Below are 26,880 nucleotides of genomic sequence, written 5' to 3' on the forward strand. Positions count from 1 at the left end.
AACCGAATTAGCAGACATAAAAAATTAACTTTCAAAATAGAGTCAGTACGCTTGAATGTACGCTTATGTACATTTTTGAAGCATTTTTTATTATGATGGATTCTCGAACGTACAATGCAATTAGGGTATCTCGTAATCGTTCTCGAATTTCAGTAAAAAATTTACGCATTTCTCGCTATTTAATGTTAGTATCGTTTTAGTTCGTTGAAATGAAATACTCTTTTTGCGGCTGATCTTCCGTGATCTTGAACGATTTTTACCCAGATATTAAACGAAGAAACGAATCCTTCCATTACAAAAAATGGGCCACATTAAAGTATCCTTGAAGCTTTTAATTAAAGTCGATAAAAAGGAACCATACGATGTCCATCTTGAAATTAAACAACCTCTACCTAAAACTTTTTGCCATCTCTAGAAACGAAAGAGTTTTTCAATCGGTTTGTTTTCTACACCTTATCCTATACATTTTAAATTGAAAGAGTGAATCGTATCTATTCTGATAGTTAAAGATAAGGCTGACTGGAGACAATGAGGAAACTTTCACAGAAATTTCTGTATTTTTAGTGATTCTGTGAAGAAACAAACTGACGCAATTCAGACATACAAAGTTTGAGAAACTGGGTAATCGATTCGCATGTTTATGAAATCAAGTCATCCTATCATTGTGTTTGATATTATACTAAGTTAAATTTGATTTAACTCGTTTTAGTCTAGAAAGTTAATTAATCAAAACACGCTTTGAGCTGCGAAACTATTACACAAACACTTTTATCATTCTCCTGTTATTACGATTCGAATACAGCACATTTCTAAATAGTATTTCTTCTCTCATAAGAATATTTGTTAAAATTAAAAATCTTCAGTAAGCATTTACTCGTTGTTTCACACGTAAAATGCACTTTAAATATGCTGTGGTTACTACTAGTAAATTCTAAGACACAGAGTTAATGTTTCATTAAATTACAAGAAAAAATAAATTTACTATATACTTGATTTTCTAATTTTATAAAACGAAGGTAAATTGGAATACCGCTATTTCGAACTAACTGCATCGTAATAAAATCGCTACATTATGTAATTTTTTAATCAGACCAAGGTTTCAGGTACATTTTGCTTTCCATTATTACCGATAGTTTGAAATTATGTAGTTTTATTTCCTCCCACCCTCTGCCGTGATTTGTTATTCCTCTCGAACGAACTGGTATTCGAATTATGCGATATTTCCGCTAAGCGATTAAAGGGAAGAATTCCAAAATATCACGTTAAGTGGAAATTTCCTCGTCGAGTCGTCGCGAGCGAAAATAATAAGGTTTAAATGACACCAAGAGACTAATATGTTTCTTCGTAATTTTCTCTGTTAATTCTCCCTTGAATTAACCTCAGTAGTAAATCGTTCGAGCATTAACTGTCCTTTTTCTCCGCGGTGTGGTAATTTCCGACTCTGCTTCCTCCTAATTGCTATGCAATTATAGTCGCGCTGAGGATGGAAAGAAATAATTATCATTCGTTTCAACTGACACTATCAATCTATTAAGCGCTACTAACGTTACTCGAATTTCAGTCTCGTTTATTCAGATGATGATCGTTATTCCAAATTAACTCCGGCGGCAAAGGTTTCCGTTCCGAGTAACAACAAGCATCTAAAAAACGCGAAAAGAAGTTTAATCTCGTCGAGGAGTCTTGGGGCTAATTAAGAACAACGAAAGCAAAGAAAAAAAACCTTGCACAGAAGTCATTTTAATCGCAAAGTCGAAATAAGCGTCCGACGACGATCCCTTTTTTCCTTCGGGACGACAAAAAACTGCATCGGAACAAACACGCGGAATATGCCGCGAGTTTGCGTCATCGCTACTTAACGAACGAATCAGAAATCACGGGATTTTAATTGGACGGAGATCGTTCGAAAATTACGTCCATTAGGAGACAGAGCCCACAGGACGTGGCCAAATTAATACGATCGCTGGTGATATCGAAGAAATTTCAACTTCGTTGGTCAATGTTAAGCTAATTATTACACGAATTTAATCTGTTTCGTGATATCTAATAAATTGGAGCAAAAATTCGTTTGAAATTATAAGTACAGCTTGTAAATAACTTCTTTTTTTTTATTAAAATAACGTAGATGTACTATCAAGTCTGGTTAGTTTCCGATGTAAATAGGAAATATATTGTATAATCTTACAACGCGTATTGAAAATAGTTAAACTTTAGACACGTGCAGTTCCGAAACTACTAGTCTTTTGTTAATTATTGACGCATTGTTAGCAGCAGTAAACCTTCCTCTTTAAAATGGTTTTTGGTTTTTGTCGATCGGACTTTCCGTTTCCGAGATATCGTAATTTATGTGAAAGGGTATTTTTCTTAATTTGATTATCTCCGTCTCCATCTGACGCGTCGCGTCGTATCTCTTTACTACGGTCACGTGCGCGGTCAATGACCTCGTGACGTAAACAATGAAACGTAAACAAACACTTCAGACCCTTACATCTCTGGAACTAGCCACCGCATCGACTTGAAACTAAAACTGTCATATCTCCGGAATTAATGAAGCTATCGACTTGTTTGAACGCTCATTTTAAAGGGTTTTTCATCCTCTATCCCATGACTACATCAACTATTATTATTTATGCTGTCTTCTATGTTTATTTTGAGATTTACTTTGACATTATACACCTAAAGAAGTTTCAGCAATTCCAATTGATCGTATGACTGGTGTGCGATAAAACTGGATCATACATTGTTTATTTAATTGAAAATGAATTTAAATTTGTATACAGAGGCGATCCATGGTGATCCATTTGTAAAATCAAAGTAAGAAGATATTATTGTAATTTTCATTAGCTAGAATCAAATCGATTCTAACGTTTTAATCTGTTTGCGTTGAGGGTTTCGTGTCACATTTAGTATAATATCCAATTAGAAATCGACAGCGAAGCGTTTCTGTTTCGAGTCGAAATCGGATGAGCACGTCGAAGGCATCGTTTGAATTACGACGCTCGACTTTCGCTATTCGGTGTTTCTTTTCTTTACGTCGGATAATGGAAATCGTGGTTTAATTTAAAATTCAGCTGGCACACTCGTGCAGAGACGTAATACGCAATTTGACCTTTTCGACGGTGCACACGCCTTATAAACTCGGTGCGCCGAGCGTCGATCGCGGCAGAACACAGGAAATCGGCCAAACAGACCCGGGGTTCTAAGTTCAACGAGCGTGTGTATTCGACGAAACGTGTGTTACGTTAAGGCACCGATTCATCCGAGAACGGCGAATCGTATTTCAGCACGGTACAATCATCGTTCCATTTCCAGCCAGCACACGATTTCCTTCGCGTACGACGTACGACTCGTTAGATAATTAATGACGTGTTCCGTGGCGAAACCTTTTACCGAGAGACCAAGTTGAATCGTAATTACACTACTTGTAGCGACTTGCTTTCTATAATTACTATTCTAAATTTGTCGAACGATAGAATTGATGCATCGAGCGGGCTTTAACGGGGAAGTCGAAAAATCCCAAGTGAAAGGGAGAATAAATCGAAACGAACGTAACAATAGGAATTTTTTTCAAATGCTTTCGCGGGAATCATAAGAACGTCTCGCGAGTACGGGCAAGCATTGTCCTACTCTTTTTACATGGGTGAAATACTGTGGGAAAGAAAAGTTGTCCCCCGTCGGATCTGCGTCAGATTCCGCGAGATCCCTTCGAGTTTTCCGCGGGATAATTAAACCGAGAAAAGACCGTGTTTGATTTAATCTCCGCTTCATATTACGTCTTCGCGTACAACGCGAGCGAAGGTAATCACTCGATGCTCTCAACAAATATCATGTACCAGTGACCTTTCCATAATCGTGTACCTTCCACGACCAGAACCCCGATGCACGTTTCTCCGCAGAAATTAATTGACGTGCCAACGACGAGAACCATTTTTACGAGATTCGTTTTGCACCGTCGGATAACTCGAGAGACTTCGTACGTTTCGTTTGGCAACTTTTCCAACCGTGGCTGACCCTTCGACGCGAGATTAGTTAATTAGTTTGTCCACGTCGAGGACTGTCTGAGGGGATATCGACGAAGCTTGTGATTTTCAAGAGCATTTTCCAATTTAAATTTACGTATTATAAAAATTAAGTCACATTTGTAAGTTGAATTCTGAATATTCCACGGTTGATTTTACTGCACTAGTTTACGTAAATACGATGCAATACGAGTTTGAAGTACGATTTAAAATGTAAACTGTACATCACAAAGTTCTTGCTTCGGGGAACGCTGTGAATAAAATCCACGATATCTTTCTTAATGTTGGTTCTTTTGCAAAAATGCATATGATACAAGTTATTGCAAAATAAATTTGCAATTTATTTTATTCCATAGAAACTTTCGATAAAATTGATAGTGACTGTGATATCGATCCTTCGTTGCTCTAACATGTACTCTATACGACATTTATTTGTTGCTTTGATATTTTGTTCAAAGAACGTTCGAAAGAATATATTTTTAATGTGATATTCAAGTCACGAAGTATAGATCTGAATCTATAGAAATTCTGTAATTTATTTTACGATATTAACTATAAAATGTATTATCCAGATACATTAATCGTTTAGTCGATGACTTTTCTACTCTGAAATTCGACAAAAATTTTAATCGATAAAAATTATTATACGTTATTATATTTTTCGTTCATACGTATCGATATTAATACATACTACGTATAAAAAATTTTTTTAAAGAAATAATAATTGTGTACTCGATATGTTTCGTAAGAACGTGGAAAGAAGTTACGATAAAAGTTTACACGAACTTCTTTCATCACTTTGTGCACTGATTCTTAATGCCCACGTTTTATGAAACATACTGGCGTATCGATAAACGTATTACAGGGTATCGATTAATCAAAGCGACTATGAACATGGAAATTAATCGTAATTAAAAGAACGTCCGCCTCCCCATAACCAGAGGTGAACGAGCTAATGATCCCGCGGTGCGATCGTTGACGGATTTACAGCGTCATTGTCGCGGTTTCACGAGCCGGAGCTGCTACGAGCGACCTCATTGGGGGAACATCTTGTCGAGGTCATCGACGAGGACCCCGGGAACGAGGTCGCAGTCAGGATTAGCGTTTCTGTTCGCCTACTAAAGCACCGTACCACTTATAGTACCTTTATAATGTCGTGCACCATTTCCACCAAGTCTCGTCTCTCGTGGGAAATTGTTGTTAAATGGAGACCGAATCTATTTCGCAGCCGTTCTTGCCAACATTTACGAGCTTCTGTTTGCGGTAACAATTCGCATTCAGCGTCTAATAGCCTCGCATTTAGGATGCGTTGCCGACTTCCATTTTTCGTTTCTTTCGATCGCTCTTCGGCGGCGGAGAATTTAGTAACGCGACTAGAAAGCGCCGGAAACGCCGGTAGATCCCTCGATACCGTCAAGGTGAAACCGCTTGGACGAAGAATTTAATTAGTCTACGTTTACGAAGGATTTAAGAAAAGTCAGCCAATGTTCAAAATTAATTCGTTCGTATTTTATTCAGATTTTTAACGAGAAATATTCTTCGTCGAATTGTGGAAAATGATTTCACGAAAGTATCACGTGGAATAGGTAGAATACTGGGAAGATCGACAATTACTTCAGAACTAGGGAATATTCTCTAAATATCATCAAATATGTTTATGTAAAAAGAAGGAGACCGTTAAAGAAATAATTTGTGAGAAATATAATAAGTGCATCGCGCTTATAACATGAGAACGATCGTGAGACAACAATGGTAGCTAATGTTTTAATCTTCAAACTGGGACTGCGAAACCAGCAGTAGATGCTAACTCGCGTGCACTATGCTTCTAGTTTCCAACCGTTCCAACGCACCCTGCACTTTCGTTTTCATCGGACTTATTAGTTTCGTATTTCGATGTGATGAAATAGTGCTAAACTGCAAATATATACTAATGTGCAAATTGTCCATTTAAAGAAGAAAATTAAGTGCAAAACACTGTTCTAAACCTTGTTCTTAGACTACAAAGATGTACACGAATTTATATACACGGTTGTTATTTAGTTACAATTACTCCGTCGTGTCAACATAATTAAATACTCCACAGAAGAAGAAAATGACGTGTAAAACTCTTTATTCTAAATTTTGCTCTTAGACTATCAAACATGCGTAATCATTAACAAATTCCTCATTCAGCCATCCAAATTTGTACACGAATTTATATACAGTAAAATTCCACACCTACTATACCTCCTATACCTACATATGAAGTGATAAAAACGAAGAATTGGACCATTTTTATGGGGGTTTTCTCACTTTACGGGGTTAAGGAACAATTTTTTGAACATTCTTAGAACTTCTAAATATTCTTTACTAAAATACACGGTATTTCCATTTTGAACCATTAAAGTTTCTCCAATCTAAACAGGAATTATAATTTTTTAAATGTACATGAAACATTTCTGGTCATACATTATGTTTTCGGTAAAGAATTTTTTTTTTCAAAAGTACGTAGGATTTCGAGGGTATGTGTGTTCACCAAAAATTATTGTAATTAACCCATGCAACTAAATATAATTTTTTTAGAACGATTTAAAAATTTTTTTTTTCGCCAAAAAATTTAGGCACCTACCCCCTGTCGATTTTTCTTAAAAATTCCTTTTTGATTTTTAGTAATTTTGTTTGACGCCCTACAGAAAAGTTGTTTAATACTTTTTTGTAGGTACCCATGAGCACTAGTTCAGAAAAAAGTTTCATTGAAATATATTCACAATTATAGGAGTTATGACTGTTTGAAAATTGGACCATTTTTATGGGGATTTTCTCATTTTGCGAGGTCAGGGACTAACTTTCCGAATATTTTTGCGATTTGTACATATTCTCCATCAAAATACGCGTAGTTTGCTTTTTTAAACATCAAAATCGTCCAATCCGTTCAGAAGTTATGACGTTTTAAAGATTCGCATGAAAATTCGGGCAGACATTTCTGGCCAGAAATTATATTTTCGGTAAGGAATTTTTTTCTCGAAACTGAGTAGGATTTCGGGGGTATGTCTATTGACCAAAAATGATTGCAATTGATCCCTGCAGCCAAAAATAATTTTTTCGTCGGGGTAAATATATTCGGACATTCCGCGTGCCGGATAATCAGAACTCTATATCGTTGTTTTCCAGTTACGATTACTCTGTTGCGTCGACAGCGTCATCCTCTCGATAGAACAAATAAATAATTAAATACTCTGAGCGAGAACATTCCAAACTGACGCAATCACGATCAGCTTCACCAACAAACTAGCAGCCACAACTCCATTACGGTTTACATCTTATTAAGCGCGAGTGATATATTAAAAAAACGTTTAAAAACCATTATCATTCCTCTTCGCGTAGCCTCGTTGCCCTCAGCATTGGCGCGTTCGCGTAAAAAGTGGTTCGGCCAGATCGAGGTTAAATAATCACGCTATGTAAGAACCGTGGAACGTGATAATCGTGTAACGCTAGAAATGTAGGTTCGACCGAGAGAAATCAATATAATAAACCAGCGGTGCCCGTGGACGCGGGTCCGATGCCGCGATCCAGAAGACTAATTATCAGCAGGATACACCGGTAGACAGTCGGCGAGCAAGATTCGCACTTAGGCGTACTTTGTACCGCGATTACGCTCGGAGGAAATGAGAGACCGAGAGATTTCTCGATGTATTAGCATATGGCGCGCGTATGCCAGGCGAGAATTGATGTTCTTCGAGAGCTCGATCGCGAGTCTCGCGATCAATGTTTACGCGATTGCCTAGCCTCTTGGAAGTAATGGTTTCTCAGCTTCTAAGTATTTTTGTGCTCGTTATCGAACAGCTTCGATCGCTCGACGCTAGATCTATCGATGACTTACGTACACTTCCTTCCATGAAGTGGAACGCTGGACGCTTAATAAATGTGGAATAAAAATGAGTTATTTATTAAAATTCGTACGTCATGAATTTGATGAAAATGTTAACGAACAATATGAAATTTCCGTTTCACGAGTGTATCAGGTTCGTTTGGAAACTAATTGTTGTTTACTACTTCATTCCATCCGTTATTTGATTTTAAACGCGTTCACTTTTAAAATTTGTTTCCTTTCTTATCTCATGTTTATTTTGATTTTATACGTGCGTTATAAAATTTATAGTAAAGCAGTAAATTGAAATGAATGAATGTAACAAAGGGTGGATGATAAGATTGCCTCAGAAAATTTGATCTGTTCCTTAATTTGCATTCTCCAAGAAGAACAAAGTGTCCAGTGATTTGATGACTTCTATTCGAAAAGAACAAGTTTGCTTTAGAGGTTTTAAGGAGACTAGATATCCACCAATTAAACAAACGTAGAACTACTCATCAGTGTTTTATCTACTTTTATTTGCGTCAGGTATTTGTAAAACACAGATGGCAGTAATTAAAATGCTATTCGTATTAAAATGTTCATATTAATGTTTATAATTCCTAATTAATAGTATATCAACCCTGCAATTATACACTTACGCATAATCTGCTGCTAATTAATAACATAACGATTTCGAACGAGTGTAGTCCTGCTACTAGTTAGGTTTCTTCTGGCCAGAAGATTACCAGGAAGCATGTATAACAAAATGCTATCGCTTCTAAAAAATTGCTATAGTATTTCCAGGGTTGAGTGCGTTTAACGAGGTAATCCAAGTGACCAGAATTTTTAAAATCGATCTCTTTCACGACGAACTTTCTTTTTTACGCGGAATTCTTCTCTGCTTGCGCTAGGAATTTTTGCTGCCTCCCAGTGTACGCGCGAGTATGCGATAAATACATCGTAAAGACGCGTGCGCGCGCACATAAACACGCGTCCGGTATTGCACGATAAATTAAAAGTCCCTAGACGCTGGCCGTAACGTCTAACGTCGAAACGTAGCTCGTTTAGTGGCCTTGATTACTATGCCCCCGGGACCGATTAGTATGCGGTTGCCTCGTAAAACGATCGTAGATTTAATTATCACGACATTAGCGATTATTGCAGAGGCGGAAGGTGTGTTATAAGCGCGTCTGATGAATTCGTGATGCGGAACAACGTGATTCGCAGCGCTTATGGAGGACACGACGTTTCCACGAAACGCGCCATTATGCGGCCATCATCGTGCTTGACGATCGAAAACTATTCCAGATAGCTGCGTAAGGTGCTAGTTATTCCGACTAATTGGAAATAATTGCGATCGTTGATTCATTTTCTCCCCCCTAGTTTCCGCGAACGAGAGCATCGTGCGCGTTTACGTTAACATAATTCATACGACACACATAAACAACGAACAATGGCTCGGCGAGATTGATGCGGTGGTCGGTAATTTATTTTCATTATAAAATTTTTCTATGCGAAACGGGGTAACGAACAGAATCCGTCTAATTGCGTTTGGCGTTTCGTAAAAATGAGAATATAATCGAAGTAACATCGGTTAGACGAAGCCTCCGTTTAATACACTCGTAATTACGAGTTATGAATGCCAGATGGTATGACAGAACGCGCGTAACCGAGTAATAAAGTAAAGGGATCGGTAATGGGCTTGCACGTTCGTATCGGATTATACGAGGCAGATTTTAAGAGCCCGACATTCTCACGAATCGTTATCTTTCGAGAGTTTCAGCGGGTCGACAGTTCGCTGTCGCTTTTCTCACGACCGACGTTCTTTGGAGAATAATAACTACGAGACGCCGAGCAACGGGCTTCCGGATCAGCGACACTGCCAAATAACAGAAATGGGACTCGAAATTCATCTGGTGTATGCACGCGTATACGAGAGAAACTTCAAAGATTAACATCAACAGGATTTTTAAGTAATTTACGAAAACGGTAATTAAAATAATTTTGACATTCTGTTGATTGATTTTTTAAATATTGCACTAATTTCATGGAATTCTAACTTTTTTAATATTTGTCCCAAGTCTTATTGTTCTCTCTCTTGTAAACATTATAGTAAAATAGTAACTAGATCTAATATGTAGATCTAACACATGGGATTAACTTGTTTTATGGTTGTAAGAGCAATACAGAAATGCAATGAAGAATACTACTTTTTGTATTAATTTAAGATCAGCATTAATGTGCTTTAATTCACGTTTTAAACAATTTATACGTCGCCTAATGATATATTGTATTTAAAATCGTTCAATTTTTGTGTACTCTATGCTTGATCTTGTACACCACTGTTCAATATACTGGGAAAAATTTTAATGGGAGATTCTAGAGACCAAAATAAGACGAAAATCAAGAATAGCAATTTCTTGACTGAGGCTTCATCAAAAAGTTATTGAAAAATTAAATTAAAAAGTTTCAAATCATTCTGAAAAAATTATTTATGGCTGCAGGGGTCGATTACAATTATTTTTGGTTATTACACATACCCCTGAAATCCTACGTACTTACGAAGAAAAAATTCTTTAGCGAAAATACAATGTCTGACCATGAATGATGATTCCCCTGAAATTCGGCGAAATTAAAAAATTTCAAATCATTCTGAAAAAATTATTTTCGGTTGTGGGGATCAATTACAATAATTTTTTATGAATAGACATACCCTCGAAATCCTGCCCACTTTCGAGAAAAAAATTCGAGTAGGTACTGAAATTTTTCGACGAAATTAAAAAATTTCAAATCATACTAAAAAAATTATATTTAGTTAGAGGGGTGAATTACAATCATTTTTGGTGAATAGACCTACCCCCGAAATCCTACTCAAGAAAAAAAATTCAGTACGGGCGGGACTTTAAACGTTAATAACTTTTTAACGAAGCTTCCATCAACAAATTGGTATTCTTAATTTTCGTCTTATTTTGACCTCTAGAATCGCTCATGTAAATTTTTCCCAGAGGTGGCCGAACACCCTGTATAAATGAGGTTTTAATTTTCCTTTAAGCAGTTCTTCATCTTTTTATCGTTTAGTTTCTATTTTTATCTAGATAAGAATCTTGCCCAATTCAGATACCTGGAGTCATTTTTAAAGACAAGGGTCTCTATCTTGGCGTCGTTAAGTTAATTTTCATTTAAAATGTAATAAAACGGTGAGAAAAAATCAAATGTCAACGATTAAGGGGTTGTTACAAATAGAAAGCTTTAATCTATAAAATCGTATGAGTTGCAACAAAATTTTGTTTTAATTACATACGGTTGTTTGATTTTGTAAAATTTTTGACAAAGAGATCATTCATACGTCGTTCTATTTTAAATTAAATATGTTTCTTTACGATGTTGCGATTCGTAGATTGACAATTTTTCAGTGAAAATTTAATGACTCTTTAATTCCGCTGGTAACAGTAATTTACGAAGGAGCTTGGAGTTTGTATTTGTTGCATGGAAATATAATTTGTCCGACTCTGCCGATGACAAAGATCCTCGCCGAGATACTCGACGCATGAAATATCGTCAACTATCGCTGACAAAGTAATGTTTTCGACGTTGTTCGCCAGGGAAGAATATCTTTTACGATTGTGCTGAACACCTCTCGCACTTGTAACTGGAGAATGTAACTGCCTGCGAAATGCATACAGGTTTCTATGAATGCGAACGATTCCGACCGAGGAGGTTTCGAGAACGTATAAAGCAGCTGAATTGAATTTTAAATAGTGGCTATACTTTTAAAACGACGCCTTGGGGTATGTATCTTTCGTTGAAACGAGTAGATATCACTGCAGAAGATGTAGAAAATGATTATAGTTATCTCGTAGCAACATCGTTGCCATTCTGTTGCATTCTAATCTACCACTCTAGGGACTTGGTTTTACTGAGCTATAAATTACATCCTCAGTGCAACTAAAATTCGAGTTTCGTGAGACTAGTGATAATACGATAACAATTAAAATGAGAAAAAATAACAGTGCTTGTATTTCAAATTAATCGTAAAAATTTAATTTAATTATTCAATGCAAAATTCGTGAATAATATCAGGTAATTTCATGAGTCTTAGCATAATTTTATTTAAATAAATTTTACATTTACATAGACCATTTTAATCGTCCATAGAGAATCAGTTTACTTTTTTTTACAAAAGTAAACAACATGTTGAAGGAGAGTTAGGTTCAATAATCGATATACTTATGAAAACAGTACAAGAAGATTTTTATATAATTGATTCTCTTAAACGAGTTATTATTAATATCATGTGTCAAAAATGTCACCCAGAAACTAAAAAGCGAACAATTTTCATCCGAACTAAATTGAAACACACCAAAATTGATAATATGCTTCAATAAATGTAAAATTAAAATTTTGCACAATTATAATTACGTTAGAAGAAAGAGTTTTTTTTAACAAGGTTCGCCTCGATAACCAACGCAAAAAAAGTAATCAGTGGTATACAATTGTTTATTCCCGCGAAGAATCGAAACACAAAACGAACCGACGTAGAATTCGCGCGGAACGTTTCTTCGTGAAATATATTGCGAGTAACTGATCCGAGGCGTTTCGGTGGCGCGCATTAGCTTTATTAAAATACCCTCTAAATGGTAATTCCTCGAATACGCTAGAAACACCGTTATGTATAATGAAACTTTCTACTCTTTTCCGAGGATGTATCCCTATTATAATAAAGCGGATAGCCCGGTATCTACGCTTCGCAATTTATATTCATACTTATCGTAACAGTTATCGATCGGATCTGATCGGAGGGGTTAAATTCATACGTGACTGGCCTCGCGGTAACGATCAGATAACCGCGATATTAATTTATGCTCGTGATCGTTCGTAAAATTACCGTTGCTTTGGTTCGCGCGATGATCCGTACCGTCGAGCCGCGGAGGAGCGTTTACAGCGTTTTCCAGCCCTCGAAGCAGTGGGTCAGCACCGCTGCGCGATCTTTGACCCGCCACGGCAACACGCCACTTGCACTTCCGGCAATTCTTCCCCCTCCACGGGCCCCGTATCCCCTCCGAACGGGGCCCCGAGCCCCGTGGATCCCCGAAGCACCTGCTGTCAAACCCCATGACTCGAGCCTACGCGGCCTCCCAACGTGGCCATCTCGCGATACTACTGAGAGACGTCAAATTGAAATTGCAACGTAGTTTCACGCGTTGAACGCCACGTCCCACGGAATTGCTTTTGAAAAGGTAGCAGCTGCAAGTTATAGTATACAGCTAGTACCAAACAAAACTTGATAAGTTTCTTCGCAATGGGCCTTCGTTTTCGAGATGTTTTGATTTCGAGTTTGTCACGTATGTGATAAAAGAATTACTGTTTAAAGACAAGGTCTCTACCACAAATAAAATCATTGAGAATCCATTCGTGGCGTTTATTTTATCGAGTAGGTAAATTTGTATCTTGTTTACTATGAAATAATTATTGTATAATTGAGGTTTCAATCTTCTTTTTATCGTTTAGTTTTTAGTTTTACTTAGATAAGGATCTTGCCCATACATGTATATATATATATATTTTCAGTTAATATATTAATTATTATTACATGTAATAATAGTTCGAAAATCGACAATTTTTCGAATCAGAATTTGTCAGTTCTTCTAAAGTTTTCAGTTAATCAACGAACGAATCTAAAGTTCTTGTTAGTCGTACGGATATAAAATTTGCCCAACTCCGTGTTATCGCGTAACATGATTTCGATTTCACTTTCGAACGAGATACAACCGCGTTTAAAAATAGAAACTCGTACGATTAAACGTCCTTGCAATCCTGCGTTCGTAAGCCTGACACGCGAGAAACAGCACAGCGAACGCATTCTTGCACGCATTATACTCGACTGGCCAATGAGGATAATTGGGTACACATCGCGAAAAAAGTCTCCCTTGATTTACGACCGTGAAGTGACTGTTTCTATAAACGGTAGTCGAAGACAGAAAACGTTCGCACTGATCAATACGCGGGACCGTTACGGCGGTTGTCGCGTTTGCAAAATAGATCAATCAAATAATCGTCAAGATCCGACTAACCAAACGTCTGTTTCGTCAAAAGCGTTCCGGACAAAAATAAATTGCTGCCCGTTATCGCGTCGACACGCCAATATTCCGTGTCTAGAAATCTCTTTGAGGTTCGTTCGATACTAATTGGGAACTCGTACTGCGCAGCAATATTTTTTTACCTGGAAAAAATCTCAAGACGCAATCAAGAAGTTAATTAACAGAAATAAATGAAATTCGTCGGAAAACATTTTCATGGCACGATCTAATACGTTATCGCTACTCGTAAAATTTCAACAGAGATAGAGTGAATCATCGCATACAAGGACGTATTTTTAAATATTATACTATTATTATAATCCAATACTAAAATTGAAATGTCTTCTAAACCAATAATTTTTCATAACAGGTGGTTAAGTACTTTTATACGAAAAATAGCGAGATTTCATTTAAGAAAATGAGGTTGACCTTCGCGTGACCCCTACGCGTCGATCGAGGAAAAATTTATTTATATCAAATTATGTGACCTCTCGAACCATCAAATTTTTGTTGGTAACATTGTTCCGTATCGCCAATAGTTTCGGAGATATTTGACTGAATGGTACACCCTGTATGCGAAAGCCTGTATTTTTCAGATGCTTCGAAGCATCTGGCTAAAGTCGCATAAAAATGTTACAATGTAAGCACGGACGGTAACCTAATTTGCACGAGATAAATCTTCGCCGAAATAGCGATTATGTAACCATAAATCGTGCAACGATTCGCGCTTATTCGTTGCGATAAATATAACGCGCGTACAATAAATCCTGACGAAAGCATAGACGGCGTGGCACGTGATAAATTGACCGGTAACGCAACTTCGAAATGCGATCCGAACGAAAAGCCACCGAGCTCCGGACTCGTATCACCGACATTTTGCAAGTACGAAAGAGAAGCCCAATACTTTTACGAGCGGATCCAATTGTCTGGTTCGCGGAACAGGTTCTGCAACGGGTTTATTTTTCGTTCAATCGTGTTGCAGCTTAACTGCTATTTACTCGTAAAATAAAATGAATTATTGCCAGATTCTGGCAACAACGGACAAAGATTACAGTATAGAGGAAACTCGGGTGATCCTGTGATCTTTGAATATTCCGTGAATAACTGACGACTAATAGAAAACGCTACACAATGATTTCTATATAACAACGGATCGAAAGTTATTTGTTTCTTACTTTGTTATTTCGAAATTTTAATTGGCCAACTTTGACGAAGCTGGGAACGTATAACGAGAAATCGAACAAAATTTTTGTTAGAAAAATTAAACTCCCCCCCTCTATCTTTCGAGAAATTTTAATATCTCCGTTTTAAAACGCCTGTTCTTTTTCTAAATCCAACGTCGCGTTGGAATACATACACAGGGTGCGGCGGAATTCGTGAGTACGATTCGCCTGGCGTGTCTGTCCATTACTCGCTATTTCTACTTGTCCCGGCGTTCGAGTCGTACTCCATTGCACACGAATCCCGCGAATTTTTCGAATCATTCGAAACGTGGAATCGCACCCTTTCCTATTCTAATACTGGGTCACCTAGAGAATAATATATTTGTAGTTAGTTCTTCCACAAATATTAATGGTTTACAATTTTATTCGATCGAACGACTGTATTTACCCAAAATATAAAACAAATAGAACGACGAATAAAACTATTTTCCAACGTAACAAAAATTTTATTCTATTTCATTCCGGGTTCCAATTTGCTTCGTTGATCGCTAATTCTATTCTCATGATTCGTCTCATTTACACGGCCTCCCTTCCCCGAGCACCACCTCTGTCTTGCTCATTCCTATTGCTCGTCTCCCTTTTTCTTTTACGCTGGTTCTTCGAACGAGCACGGTAAAACGAAGCTCGCGCGACCTCCACGTTCTTCGCTCGAACGATACCGGTCCATTGGATACTCGGCACTTCCTCGTTTCAGCTGATCGCGGTCTACCTTAAGACCCTTTAGCACGCAACCAAGGATGCCGATCTAAGCGGATCAGCCATGAAACAGGGTGGCCATTAGACGCGAAAAATTACCGATAAATCGAACCTGGTAGCAGAAATAAGTAATTAAAGATATACTCCGGCGAACTGTCGATGTTGATTGCAAGATTTTGATACACTGGTTCGCGCAGAAAATAGTCGATGCTAGTCGAAAGTTACGTTTCATCTGTTCTTGGGTTTCCATCGAAATATATCCCGAATTATACGAAGAATTAACTATTCCCCACAGAGACAAGACCTAGTATTAAAACACTGAAATTATTGATACCTGATTTTGGAAACAAACGGATTATCGTTTGAGATTTTCAAGATTACAATTTCTCTGATATTTATGAATTTTAATTATATATGTTAGGTATCTTTAACCTGGTTCGAATCCTGTAGAACAAATCTTTTGTAAGATATTCTTTTCCCAATGTTTTCGTTCTTTAAATACAAATACTTTATAATTAAAAATTTGAACCTCTTTTCTAAAATTCGTCGTTGTCATTTCGATATAGGAATTGCTCGAAGCTGGATGATAACTTTCACAAAAGCGTTTAACTTTGAAAGGAATTTAGCTTGTCTGAATATCTACGAATATTGCGCTATCGATCAGCTTTGATTCGACATAGTAATCTTGTATTTTGTTACAGCATCGAGAAGACTCTTCTTACATTGTAAATAAGATTAAGTTTACAGCCAAGTCGAATGCGTGAAGGTGAACGTACGACAGCCTTAAAATCCAAACAGCTAGTGAAATCGACCAGGTTTGAATTTCTTTTCTACAGAGGAGCGACCGAAGCGTTGGTCGAACATAAATGACCATCGTTTACTCGATACGCGATCTTCGCGATATCGACCCATACAGTACAGAAGTACTTCCTTGTACGTTTTTCACAGTTATCATTTGACCAGTTAGGTTCATGAGAATCTGTTATTGTACAGGATTTCTTCAATAATCGCGGCTGATATTTACTTGTTCTTAATGTAAACTGTAGTCTCTCGATATAGTAAGAAACAATATAAAATAGAGAGAAATACGAGAAAAAAAACAGATGGATACAAATTCAAAACAGTTAGAGATGTATAAAATTGACATAACATGAAATTAAACGATTTTTAAGCCTCGATACAGAGTTTGAAAATTATTTTATGTGTTTTTATGCATTGGAACCGTACATTTTTCACTGCAAAATGTCGATGCAAAAGTACTAGAGTACTCGTGCCTTAATCGTATCAGTTAAAAAATCATTATAATTGCAAGTTTGTAATAAATAAAATTGTAATTTCATCGGTTGCACTTTGCTCTATTAATATTCGTACTTGACGTAAAATTTATCTTAATGCAGCGTTCCAACTATTCGCGGTTAAGAGTTCAGGAGAATGGATCTGAAAGTAATGGCCAGACTATTGGTCAAACTTGTTACAACGCAGTCTACAGGCGGAGTCGAGAAACATTTCACTTAATTTATGATGCTGCTCAGGTTCATTCTCGTGAACTCTGGACCTTATTTGAGAATTACATTCATTACTTGTCCCGTTAAAAACCTCCCACCTTTAATAAAACAGATCTTGTAGAGAATTCGATAATTGTTTTTAAAAGCAGTCGACGATCGTTGCTAACGAGATGTGCCCAAACTCGAACAACGAACTCTTAACAGATAGAGATTCATGTCTATTATACGATCGATGCAAAGATTGATCTGCAGAAGTAGATTAAAATCCGATTTTGGGCCTCTCAGTGTTAGTATTTTAAGTGTCGGACCCGTTTTAAAACATACTACGTGCAACGGCAGTAGAGCTACGAATCAACCTAAATTCGTATTTATACGAGTATGTTTGCACACGACGCATTGTTTATATTGTCGAATATTCGTTTACTTTCTGACTTTTGACTTTTTAAATATTGCCTCCTCCCAGTGACTAGTAAATTTATTTTTCCTTTGTTATAGAGTTTTCTTGCAATTTTATGAATCATATAAAAAGCGACAGAAAATTTGAGATAATTTGTAATTCGTAAATATTGCGAGTTATCTGACAAATACAATAACATAAAACTTGTACTGGAGTTCTAATTATTGCAAAATTCTATACGAGTACAGAACAAATGTTAAATTTTAGTAAAACGGATGCAATTTATAATTTATAATTAGGGCTACAATAATGATTCGTAAAATGAACATCGCTCAGAAGTTGGCATATTCAACTTATGAATCACACCTGGGGCTCACTTTAAGAATCATAAAACGGATCCACGGAATGATCAACTTTGGAGGTGTCACGATCATTAGACTTTATAAATCAATTTGGAGGATAAGTTTCCAATAACTTGTAATCAAAATTAACTTTAAAACAAAGCGTTCATTATAGCGAATACACTAAGGCTATGATTCTTAAAATGAACATCGTTCAGGGACTGGCACATTCACTCTTCGTAAAGACGTTTAATATAGGGAGAGATAGAGAAATGTTCAATTAACGAATCACACCTAGGGCTCACTTTAAGAATCACAAAACGGATTCACGGAATGATCAACTTTGGAGGTGTCACGATCGTTAGACTTTATAAAATCAATTTGTAGGATGCGTTTCGTATCGTTCGAAACCTTTAGCAATAAAAATTAAAAGATTCTCCCGGTCGATCGCGAGAAACGACGTTCGTTCGGTTGGATCGACGATCCGTCGCGGGGCGTACGAAGGCGCTAGCGGTCGGTTGGCAACAAGAAATCGAAGAAACGCGTATTAACAGCGAGTCAGAACAGTTCCCGGTCGCCATTCATTAGCAAAGTAACGAACACCCCGGCACGATCCCGGAGCGTATTACACCCCGTTATGCGCGCCGTCGCCGGGGTTTAAGGCCGATCCACGGCAGAGCACGCGACGATCCAGGAAACGCCGGCAGGCGGGATAATGCGGACGACACAAGGGGCCCTTAACAAGCTTGGACGAGGTGCATGCACGAACGCAATGCTGCACCGGCCAACTAGGCTGACTCCTCAGGACCGCCCGCATTGACGACGCCGTGAGGAACGGAGAGAACGATACACGGTGAACAGAGAGACAGAGAGAGGCCAGAGAGAAAGGGAGAGCAGCTCTAGGGAGCGTACACCTCGCGCCGGGATAATAAGAAATACGGTGCAGCCGCTAATGCACCGGTCCGAGCGGAGACTTTTTACCGCGGCGCAAAGTCGCTTCGTAAAAGACGCACCTCTCTTTATCCACACTCCTTCCGCGCCTGGAACAGCATACTCCTGTGCCCGGGCATAAATCCACAAGCCAGAAGGGACTCGGGACCGGCGCGCTCGATATGTAACGCCACGGTGAACGCGGACGAGTTTCGTAATCGGATTCTACGAATGATTATGGCGTAAGAGCCTCGGTGTAAACACACTGTTGGAACCTCTCGAAGGCTGCGTTTTACGACGCGAACGCCTCGAGCGCTGTTTCTTCGCGATTTTTATTCGTACATTAGTCTCTAACAATCTTTATAGGGGTACTATAGAATCTTTTTAAATCGATTTCTTTTTAATTGCATTTTCGTTTAACAGGTTCACTGCCCCTTCGAGAGACCACACTCATTGGAGACTAGCATACCCACGATTTTCCATACAAATTATTTTTAAAGTATTTTACCAATTGAATTTCAACTTTTCATGTGTTTTTCCTAAGTCTTATTATGGAAATTTGCTAATGTACATTGTAAACATTGTAGTAAAATAATAACTAGATCTAATAAGTAGATCTAACAAATTATAAAATATTTTCACTTGAAGAAAGTTGTGAACATTAGTAAAACGTAAATAAATATGTATACAAAATGTCGAAATTAAGAAACTCGAGCTTTTTTTGTAAAAAAAATGAAACACTAGACTGGAACAAGCCCTTATTTTAACTACTTGTAAGGAACCGAAATTGTCCAAACAAGACTTTCAAATGTTTCAACGTAGTTGACTATCAATACAAACACAACCCTGTATTTTGTCTAAAAAAATTAAATAAATCCTGTCAAGATGTACATATGACACGATACTATTAATCCACTATCATTTATCATTTTCTCGTAATTGTTATCGAAAATAAACGCTAGTCGCTACTTGACAGGAAAGGTAGAAAACAAACAAGACAAATTACGTCGATCTGCACCGTAGAATCGAAAGTTGCGACGATTATGCGAATTGTACGAACGAGATAGGCGCAGAATGGAGAAAACGTTTGTAAAGTATATATATCAACTAGTCTTTTGTTAAGTTGCGGAGTTGTGAAGCTGGAAATCGGTTTCCACAAGTCGACTAACAATTAGATTCGTGGCATTTAGATTCTCCCTAGATAACGTCCGACATCGTCCGCCTCACAACTTTCGCCTCTCATCGCCGAGATTCTCGGCTGGGTTGGAATTCTCAGCGTCGTTCATTCAGTAAGAGGAAGAACTCAGACACGAAGGACAGACAGGAGGATGCGTGACCATGCATAACGATTATCTTCAAATCATTTGTAACATAGTTGCTCGCTTCGAGTGCGTTTTCTTTACAAAGGCAAGTTTTATTATTTAAATTCGTTCGCGACATTGTCAATTTTTGTCATCGACTCTACGTATTTGTTAAAACGTACAAAGCTGTAATAGGATTAGAATCTACAGAGTAGCTCTTTTAAAAAATAATGTTTATTCCAAAGAATAGACAAGTCAGTCTTGAAAGTAAGCTTGCATTCTTTTCGATATTTTTTATATTAAACTGTGAGAACAAATAGTAATTTGTGTAACCAAGAAACAAGATATACAAAATTATAGTAAGCGATAGTAATACTTATAATAAATATTCTTATTAATAAAAATGAATTTTGGAAAGAACAAAGTGACATTTGTACAAGTAAAAATATTAACGTTAACTGGATTTTATCAATTGAAAAGTGAAAGAAAATCACGGATCTCGATAAACGGAGTACTTAAAATCGAACAACCGTGATTCCAATTTAAATTAACCAATCGATCAAACTAACGTCCATTTGAGAATAAAGAAGATTCTAAGGCAGAAAGATCGAAACAACGAACATCTCTCGAATACGAGCAGCGAGAAAAAGGAATTAATTTTTATTATGGTCCGAAAGAAAGGTACCTATAGAATCGCGTCCGATCTCACGGCTCGATCGCGTGCATCTTGTTGAGCGAAGTGTAGACGCAGTCACGAAGCTGACGCTCGGTTAAAAAGTTTCTGGAAGCTGGTGAATTGATTATTCCGCGATTCACCGTGAAGAGAGAAGGTATAACGATTCTTAAAAATTAACGAAGCCATAAAAAGCACCGAGAGCGAAACGCACGCGAGCGTGACGCAACGAGGAACCGTATTAATACAGACATCGCCGCGCAAACAACGGACGTCATTTAACCCGAAGACACTCGGAGCGATCGCTATCGGGCCGAGGAGCGCGCGATATTCAATTTGCGCAAGTTAGTCTCGGCTCGTAAGATTCAGTCGAACGATCGAGCTGTTGGTCGTCGGTTAACCGGGTGTCGTTAAGTCGGACACCGGGCTCGATGACGGATTGACGAATTTAATTACGCGAGATGGTCTATTATCCTCGTTTCAAACTGATTTCCTCCCGACAGAGATTCGCGCGCTCTCTTATTCCTTGCCCCTTCGTTTTTTTTTTTCTCCGTCCATTTTTTCCCCGCAACTCGCGTTCACGGTGAATCGACACGGCGGGAACGGACCGCAAAGGAGCGAGCAAAAAGTAAATAGGTGATGGGTTCGTTGACATTCGACCTTGACAGGTTCTCGCCGCGATAATGAAAAAAAAAAAAAGGAAAGAAAAAATCAACGGCCTCGCGTCAATGGACACACCGGACGAGAGCAAAGAGCAGCTGCCGAGGTAGCCAAGGCGTCTTTCGCGAAGACGTTCCGGACTCGTTTGGGAACCGTTCTCGCGGCGTTATTAGCCAATGCCATTAGAGGCCTAACTGTAGAGACACGATGGCTATTTGCACCGCGCGACCGCCCCTCCGGTTATATCCCTTGTCTTTGCTTCTGCGTTCGCTTGTTGCCTACGCCTCGCGGGCTCGCCGTGTCGGAGAAACTACAATTGCATCCAGTACACAGGCTGACGCTCGTAAACCCAGCGGACGCCAACTATAAAGTAATACAAACGCCGACCGAGCCTTAAGATAGTTACCTCTGTTTAGTGGCCATTAATTTTCCTACGCCGGTATTCGCAAGATATTATTGTATCACTGTATCACCGACTGGCAGCGTCGCTGACTTTCTCTGTTGGCGATACCCCCGTACCGGCTAATCGATTCGAAACTACCATTCGGCCTCCGTTGCGGGCTACGCGGAACCTGGTGCGTGTGAAACGACGTGGGTCGAAACTAAATTTCTACCCGGAGACGACGGGGATACGTACCGAAGGAAAAATCGTGGAATGTGTACAACAAGTAATATTTTTCGTTCGTAACTGCCCAAAGTAACGTTTCGTTCTATACACGGTAGAATGGAGATTCTCCCCTGGGGTCACACGTTCCTCCAGAGGACTGTACTTCTGGGGGGTCATACGTGGAAAATATAAAAACATACAAGTTTCATACGTGTTTGGTAATTATTTTCGTTAGGGTTGTGTTTCGATGCATTTCGAAATGCATTTCTAAAACTCACATTCGAATCTGTATTACAATCGGACAATGTGTAATTCGACATGGAAAAATAAGTGGAAAATGTAGAATAAACTTTTTTTTCTAAATTGTTTGATTCCACGTGACTGTCCACTATTACTACTTATACTGAAGTCGTATCTTACTGCACGTGCAGCTGATGAATTTTTAAGATAAATGTTTTCGAAAGCATTATACGAACAAATTTTATAATAGATCGTCTCATCTCGCGTGAAATAAATATTTATAATTGCCGCCTTATTTTGTCGCGTGTCGCGAAAGTCTGCTCAATGTGGAACGTACACTAAAAAATGCTTAGATACTTTTCTTTTGTAATTTGAATATTTAAAAAGTTAAATTCACGTGCATCGTGTGATAATAATGTTTGTTTATAAAAACATGTATAAGTTCTGTGAAATTTCTTATGAAACATTTAAATCCAATATAACGATTTTCTCTTGAATTCATGTACGTATCTACATGAACAATTTTTCTGTATATTGAATAGTTTTCAAAATAATTGCCTCTACACAACTATATGGGACCTACTGTATGTTAAAAAAAAAGATAAAAAAGAATTAATAAAAACTCTGAAATAAAATAAATAAAATTTTGAGAAGAATTTTTAAAGCTAGATTTCTATTTTTCTGTAATTGGTCGGTACGAGGGAAATGGAAAAGTATTTGAAATTAACGAGTGCGTCGACACGGTGAACGATAAACTACCGTTCTCGTCTGTGAATTTCTTAAAAGTTTTCACTTTCCCACGCGGCGCACGTTTACTATCCGTGTTGTGCGGCTGTGGCTTCGACTGAAATTGTACAAACGTAGTTAGGATCACGTTAATATTCGCAAAGCTGTTCGTAGATTGCGGATAACGCACAAGGGTACACAGACGTTCTGAAAATTCAATAAACTCTGAAACTTTGCTGCTTTACAAACCAATTAGTGGTAGATCATATTTCTGATACTAAATGAATTATCTTGAAATTGAATGCTAGGAACAGTAAGTTATGCTACCTTGCCTAATTCGTCTTCTTATATTTGATAAAAATCTATGGACAATTATAAATTTACATCTTCGAATTACGATAATATACAAATTGTTCTAAAAGTAAAAAAAAAATATATGTTTAAAACAATTTAACTCTTTGATAATTTAACTTGTGTCTTTTCGTCAGAGTGGCATACTCAAGAATAAAGAAGTTGGCAAAGTTTCAGAATTATACGAATCTGTCGAGTAGTCTGGGACCCTCGTTAGTCAGACATGCTCGATGCTTAACACACGTGTTAGGTTACGCCAAGCAGATCACCGTGATTATGGTCAGAGATGGGCAGAATGTTATTCGAACGATAGACAACGAAATAAATCATCTTAAAAGAATTTATTTCCAACGTTATTTCGAATCGAACAGTTATGTTATTCGTTCGTTTCTTGATTCAAAATTGAGTTTGTATTCAACGAATAACGCTTAAGAATTTGTTTATATTTTCATTTGTTGTTTGAAATTTCTATCTGAATAAGAATTTTTACCATCTCTGATTACGGTGAGACACACACACACACACGCAGTTCGAGGGTGCGCGAATCGGTTCGCGCCGATTCACGCGACGCGCTCGATAAGAACGAGAAAAGGACCATGAATGTAATTAATAATTAAGATAGTGGCAACAAAGGAATGGTTGAGTCCAGCACGCACACACCAATACCGTTACGAGCCCACATATCAGATTAAAAAGTGCACGATGAGAACGATTAAAATGCGACAAAATTTAAGGCCGACTCGAGCACGATCGAAACTTTTCGAGGCTTCGAGAGGTCGAAGCCGTCGATACTATCGTCGTCTCGGGCCGCGCGCATACGAGTTATTGTTACGAGATCAGCAGATATTAAACGGACCACAATTAATTGTATTAATGATTACACACACGGGGAGATGACCGATCGGATCGATCACGGGACGCAACGATTATTCGTGCCGTTAGTCAGCGGCAGGGTCTTGATTAAATGTGTTACACATCGATATCGAGAGCTCGAGCTTGATACAGTTAGATAGAAGTTAAGCGGAACACATTACGAGCCAATATACCATTGCTTGACTTTTCAAACCTTTCAAAATAAATATTACCGATGTACCAATAAAATGTAATTTCGTGATAGCTTGTCTTCATATTCGATCCAAATCGTGCTGCCAAAAACATTCCAAATAATTTGATTGAATTCTCTGCAATCAGGGATGAATTTTACCAATATTTCAACAAAGAAAATATTATCGACGTGCTGATGAATTTATGTAATTTCGTGATAGCAGTAGTTTCCTTTAATATTAGATCGAAATCGTGTTGCCAAATGTTTTAAAAATTCGATTTAATTTCCTGTAATGGGGGGATGAATTCGACTAATATTTTACAAACGCAAATTGTTTAGAAATTTACTAAACGTTCAAGTTTGCTACGTTGCAAAGTTGATCCAACTGGACGTAAGTTTAGCATTCTTGACGTCCTTTCGCACGAAGGGCACTGATAATTTTTCTGGAGTCGCGCGTTTCTCAGAAACATCTGACAGCACGAGATCCTCAGCGCGAAACTAGCGGCCCTGCACAAATAATTTCCATAATCTGAGATCGCTCTAGGACCTGAGCCGTATTTTTTCTGAAACGCAAGACCCCGGTGTCCTCGTTGCAATCGTTCTCGTAATCTCGCATTTTCTCCTCGCTCGAGGTCGCCGGTTTGACCGAAGTATGATACGTTATTCGTTTCTTTGTTCCCATTGAATTTTCGAAAAATCATCGTCAAACCGATACAAATTTATACCACGAATTCTATCTATCCTGATGCAACTCGAAACAAGACTGATGAAAGATGTGTATATGAAATTAATCGAAGAAAACTTTGCTATCACGAATTACATAATCTTGTTAATAATTTTACTGTTACAATTACATTTTTGTCTAAAATTATTGACAGTATTGATTCAAATTTGTTGGAATTTATGAACGTTAATACTTTCTGCAGAATTTTTGATAGAGTTCAATAAAATGCATTTGTGTACATTAACATTTCTACTCGTCATCGTGATTTCGATAACAGTGCTAAAATTCTGTAAATTTCTCTGGAATTATTGTATACAAATAACGAAATATTTTCTTGTGAGAATTCTTTGACACTCTTTTTCTTGAAACCGGAAGTTCTTGTTAAAAAAAAACAAAAAGTATAATGAATAAAATTAAAAAATTCAAGATCAAGCTAAAAATTCAATAGAAAGCTCGAAATTAATCGTACCTAGAAATACATAATTTAAAGCGAGATGTTAACACGTTGACTGCCATGTCAGTTTCCCATATCTACAAATGTCGTCTACGTTTGTTCAACTTACAATGTGAGATACATTCTTAACGACGATATTTACAATTTTACCAAGTATCAAAGTTAAAGTGACCGCCATGACAGTAAACGTGTTCAAGTATCGTCTAAACGACGCGAACGAACAGTGAGAGTCAAGCAACGTTATTCAGGCTGGTCCCGTGAGCGTTCTACCATTTCGTTTTGTTCATATGGTGTGATTGCCTGGACTCACCGATCCTCTTGACGTGGACGTCTCGATTGAAGGAGACGGTTCTCTCGGCGGGCTTCCACCCGGAGACGGAAGCCCCGGACGGATCGGGGGGTAGTAAATCGTCGGTAGGAGGGTTGCAGGCTTCTCCCTCTCTTAAAAAGTCCGAGCGCTGAACCTCGAGCATCTTCCCAGCCTTTTGCTCCCAACCATAACACACAGCCGGAACGCACCACAGTTTCCCCCTTTTTCCTCGTTTCTCTCTTTACCTCGCTACCCCCACCCAAGTGCGTTTGCCTTTCAACCCTGGCCTCTAAATGCTTCCACCCTTTTCCTTTATCTCTCTTATCTCCCCTCTCCTTCTTTCTCTTTCGATCACACCGCTAGACCCCGATCACCGACCTGTAAGCCAAGCAAAGCTGTGCTCTTAGTACCTCAACATCACCTCTGGTCGACGATATTGAGATTTACGATGTTGTTTCTTTCCGTCTTCCCGCGATAGGAAGGACGGTTTCTTTTTATCGGAGTCGCGGCTCGTTTTTCAACGTTCGTTGCGGAAAGCTTGTAAGCGTGTATACTTTTATATCCAGACGAGCGAACGCCGAGGCGTCGGTCTATTTGCGGTCGTCCTTACTGCGGTTAGAGAAATCGATTCTATTGGCGATTTAGAGTCGAACCGGGATAATGCCAGTTGCGGTCGTAAGTAAAAGTACAGGCACAAGTCCCCGGTCGATGCTTTGTTTCGCGTTTTGCCACCACCCGGACTCTGCCAGAACAGCAATTTTCTCTCGAAAGAATA

At 38.2% G+C, this 26,880-nt stretch overlaps 1 protein-coding gene across 1 annotated transcript in view; it reads right to left on the reverse strand.

The window, feature by feature from the left end:
* The window catches only part of Blo (bloated), a 190,523-nt gene that overhangs the window by 147,500 nt on the left and 16,143 nt on the right, over positions 1-26,880 (reverse strand). The window contains exon 2 of the mRNA XM_076768507.1: positions 26,106-26,483. Within this exon, the coding sequence (XP_076624622.1) occupies positions 26,106-26,268 (163 nt within the window). The 5' untranslated portion in view covers positions 26,269-26,483. The remainder of the gene's footprint in view (positions 1-26,105; positions 26,484-26,880) is intronic.

The sequence above is a fragment of the Colletes latitarsis genome, chromosome 1 (genome assembly GCF_051014445.1).
Source record: "Colletes latitarsis isolate SP2378_abdomen chromosome 1, iyColLati1, whole genome shotgun sequence".
Lineage (NCBI taxonomy): Eukaryota > Metazoa > Arthropoda > Insecta > Hymenoptera > Colletidae > Colletes > Colletes latitarsis.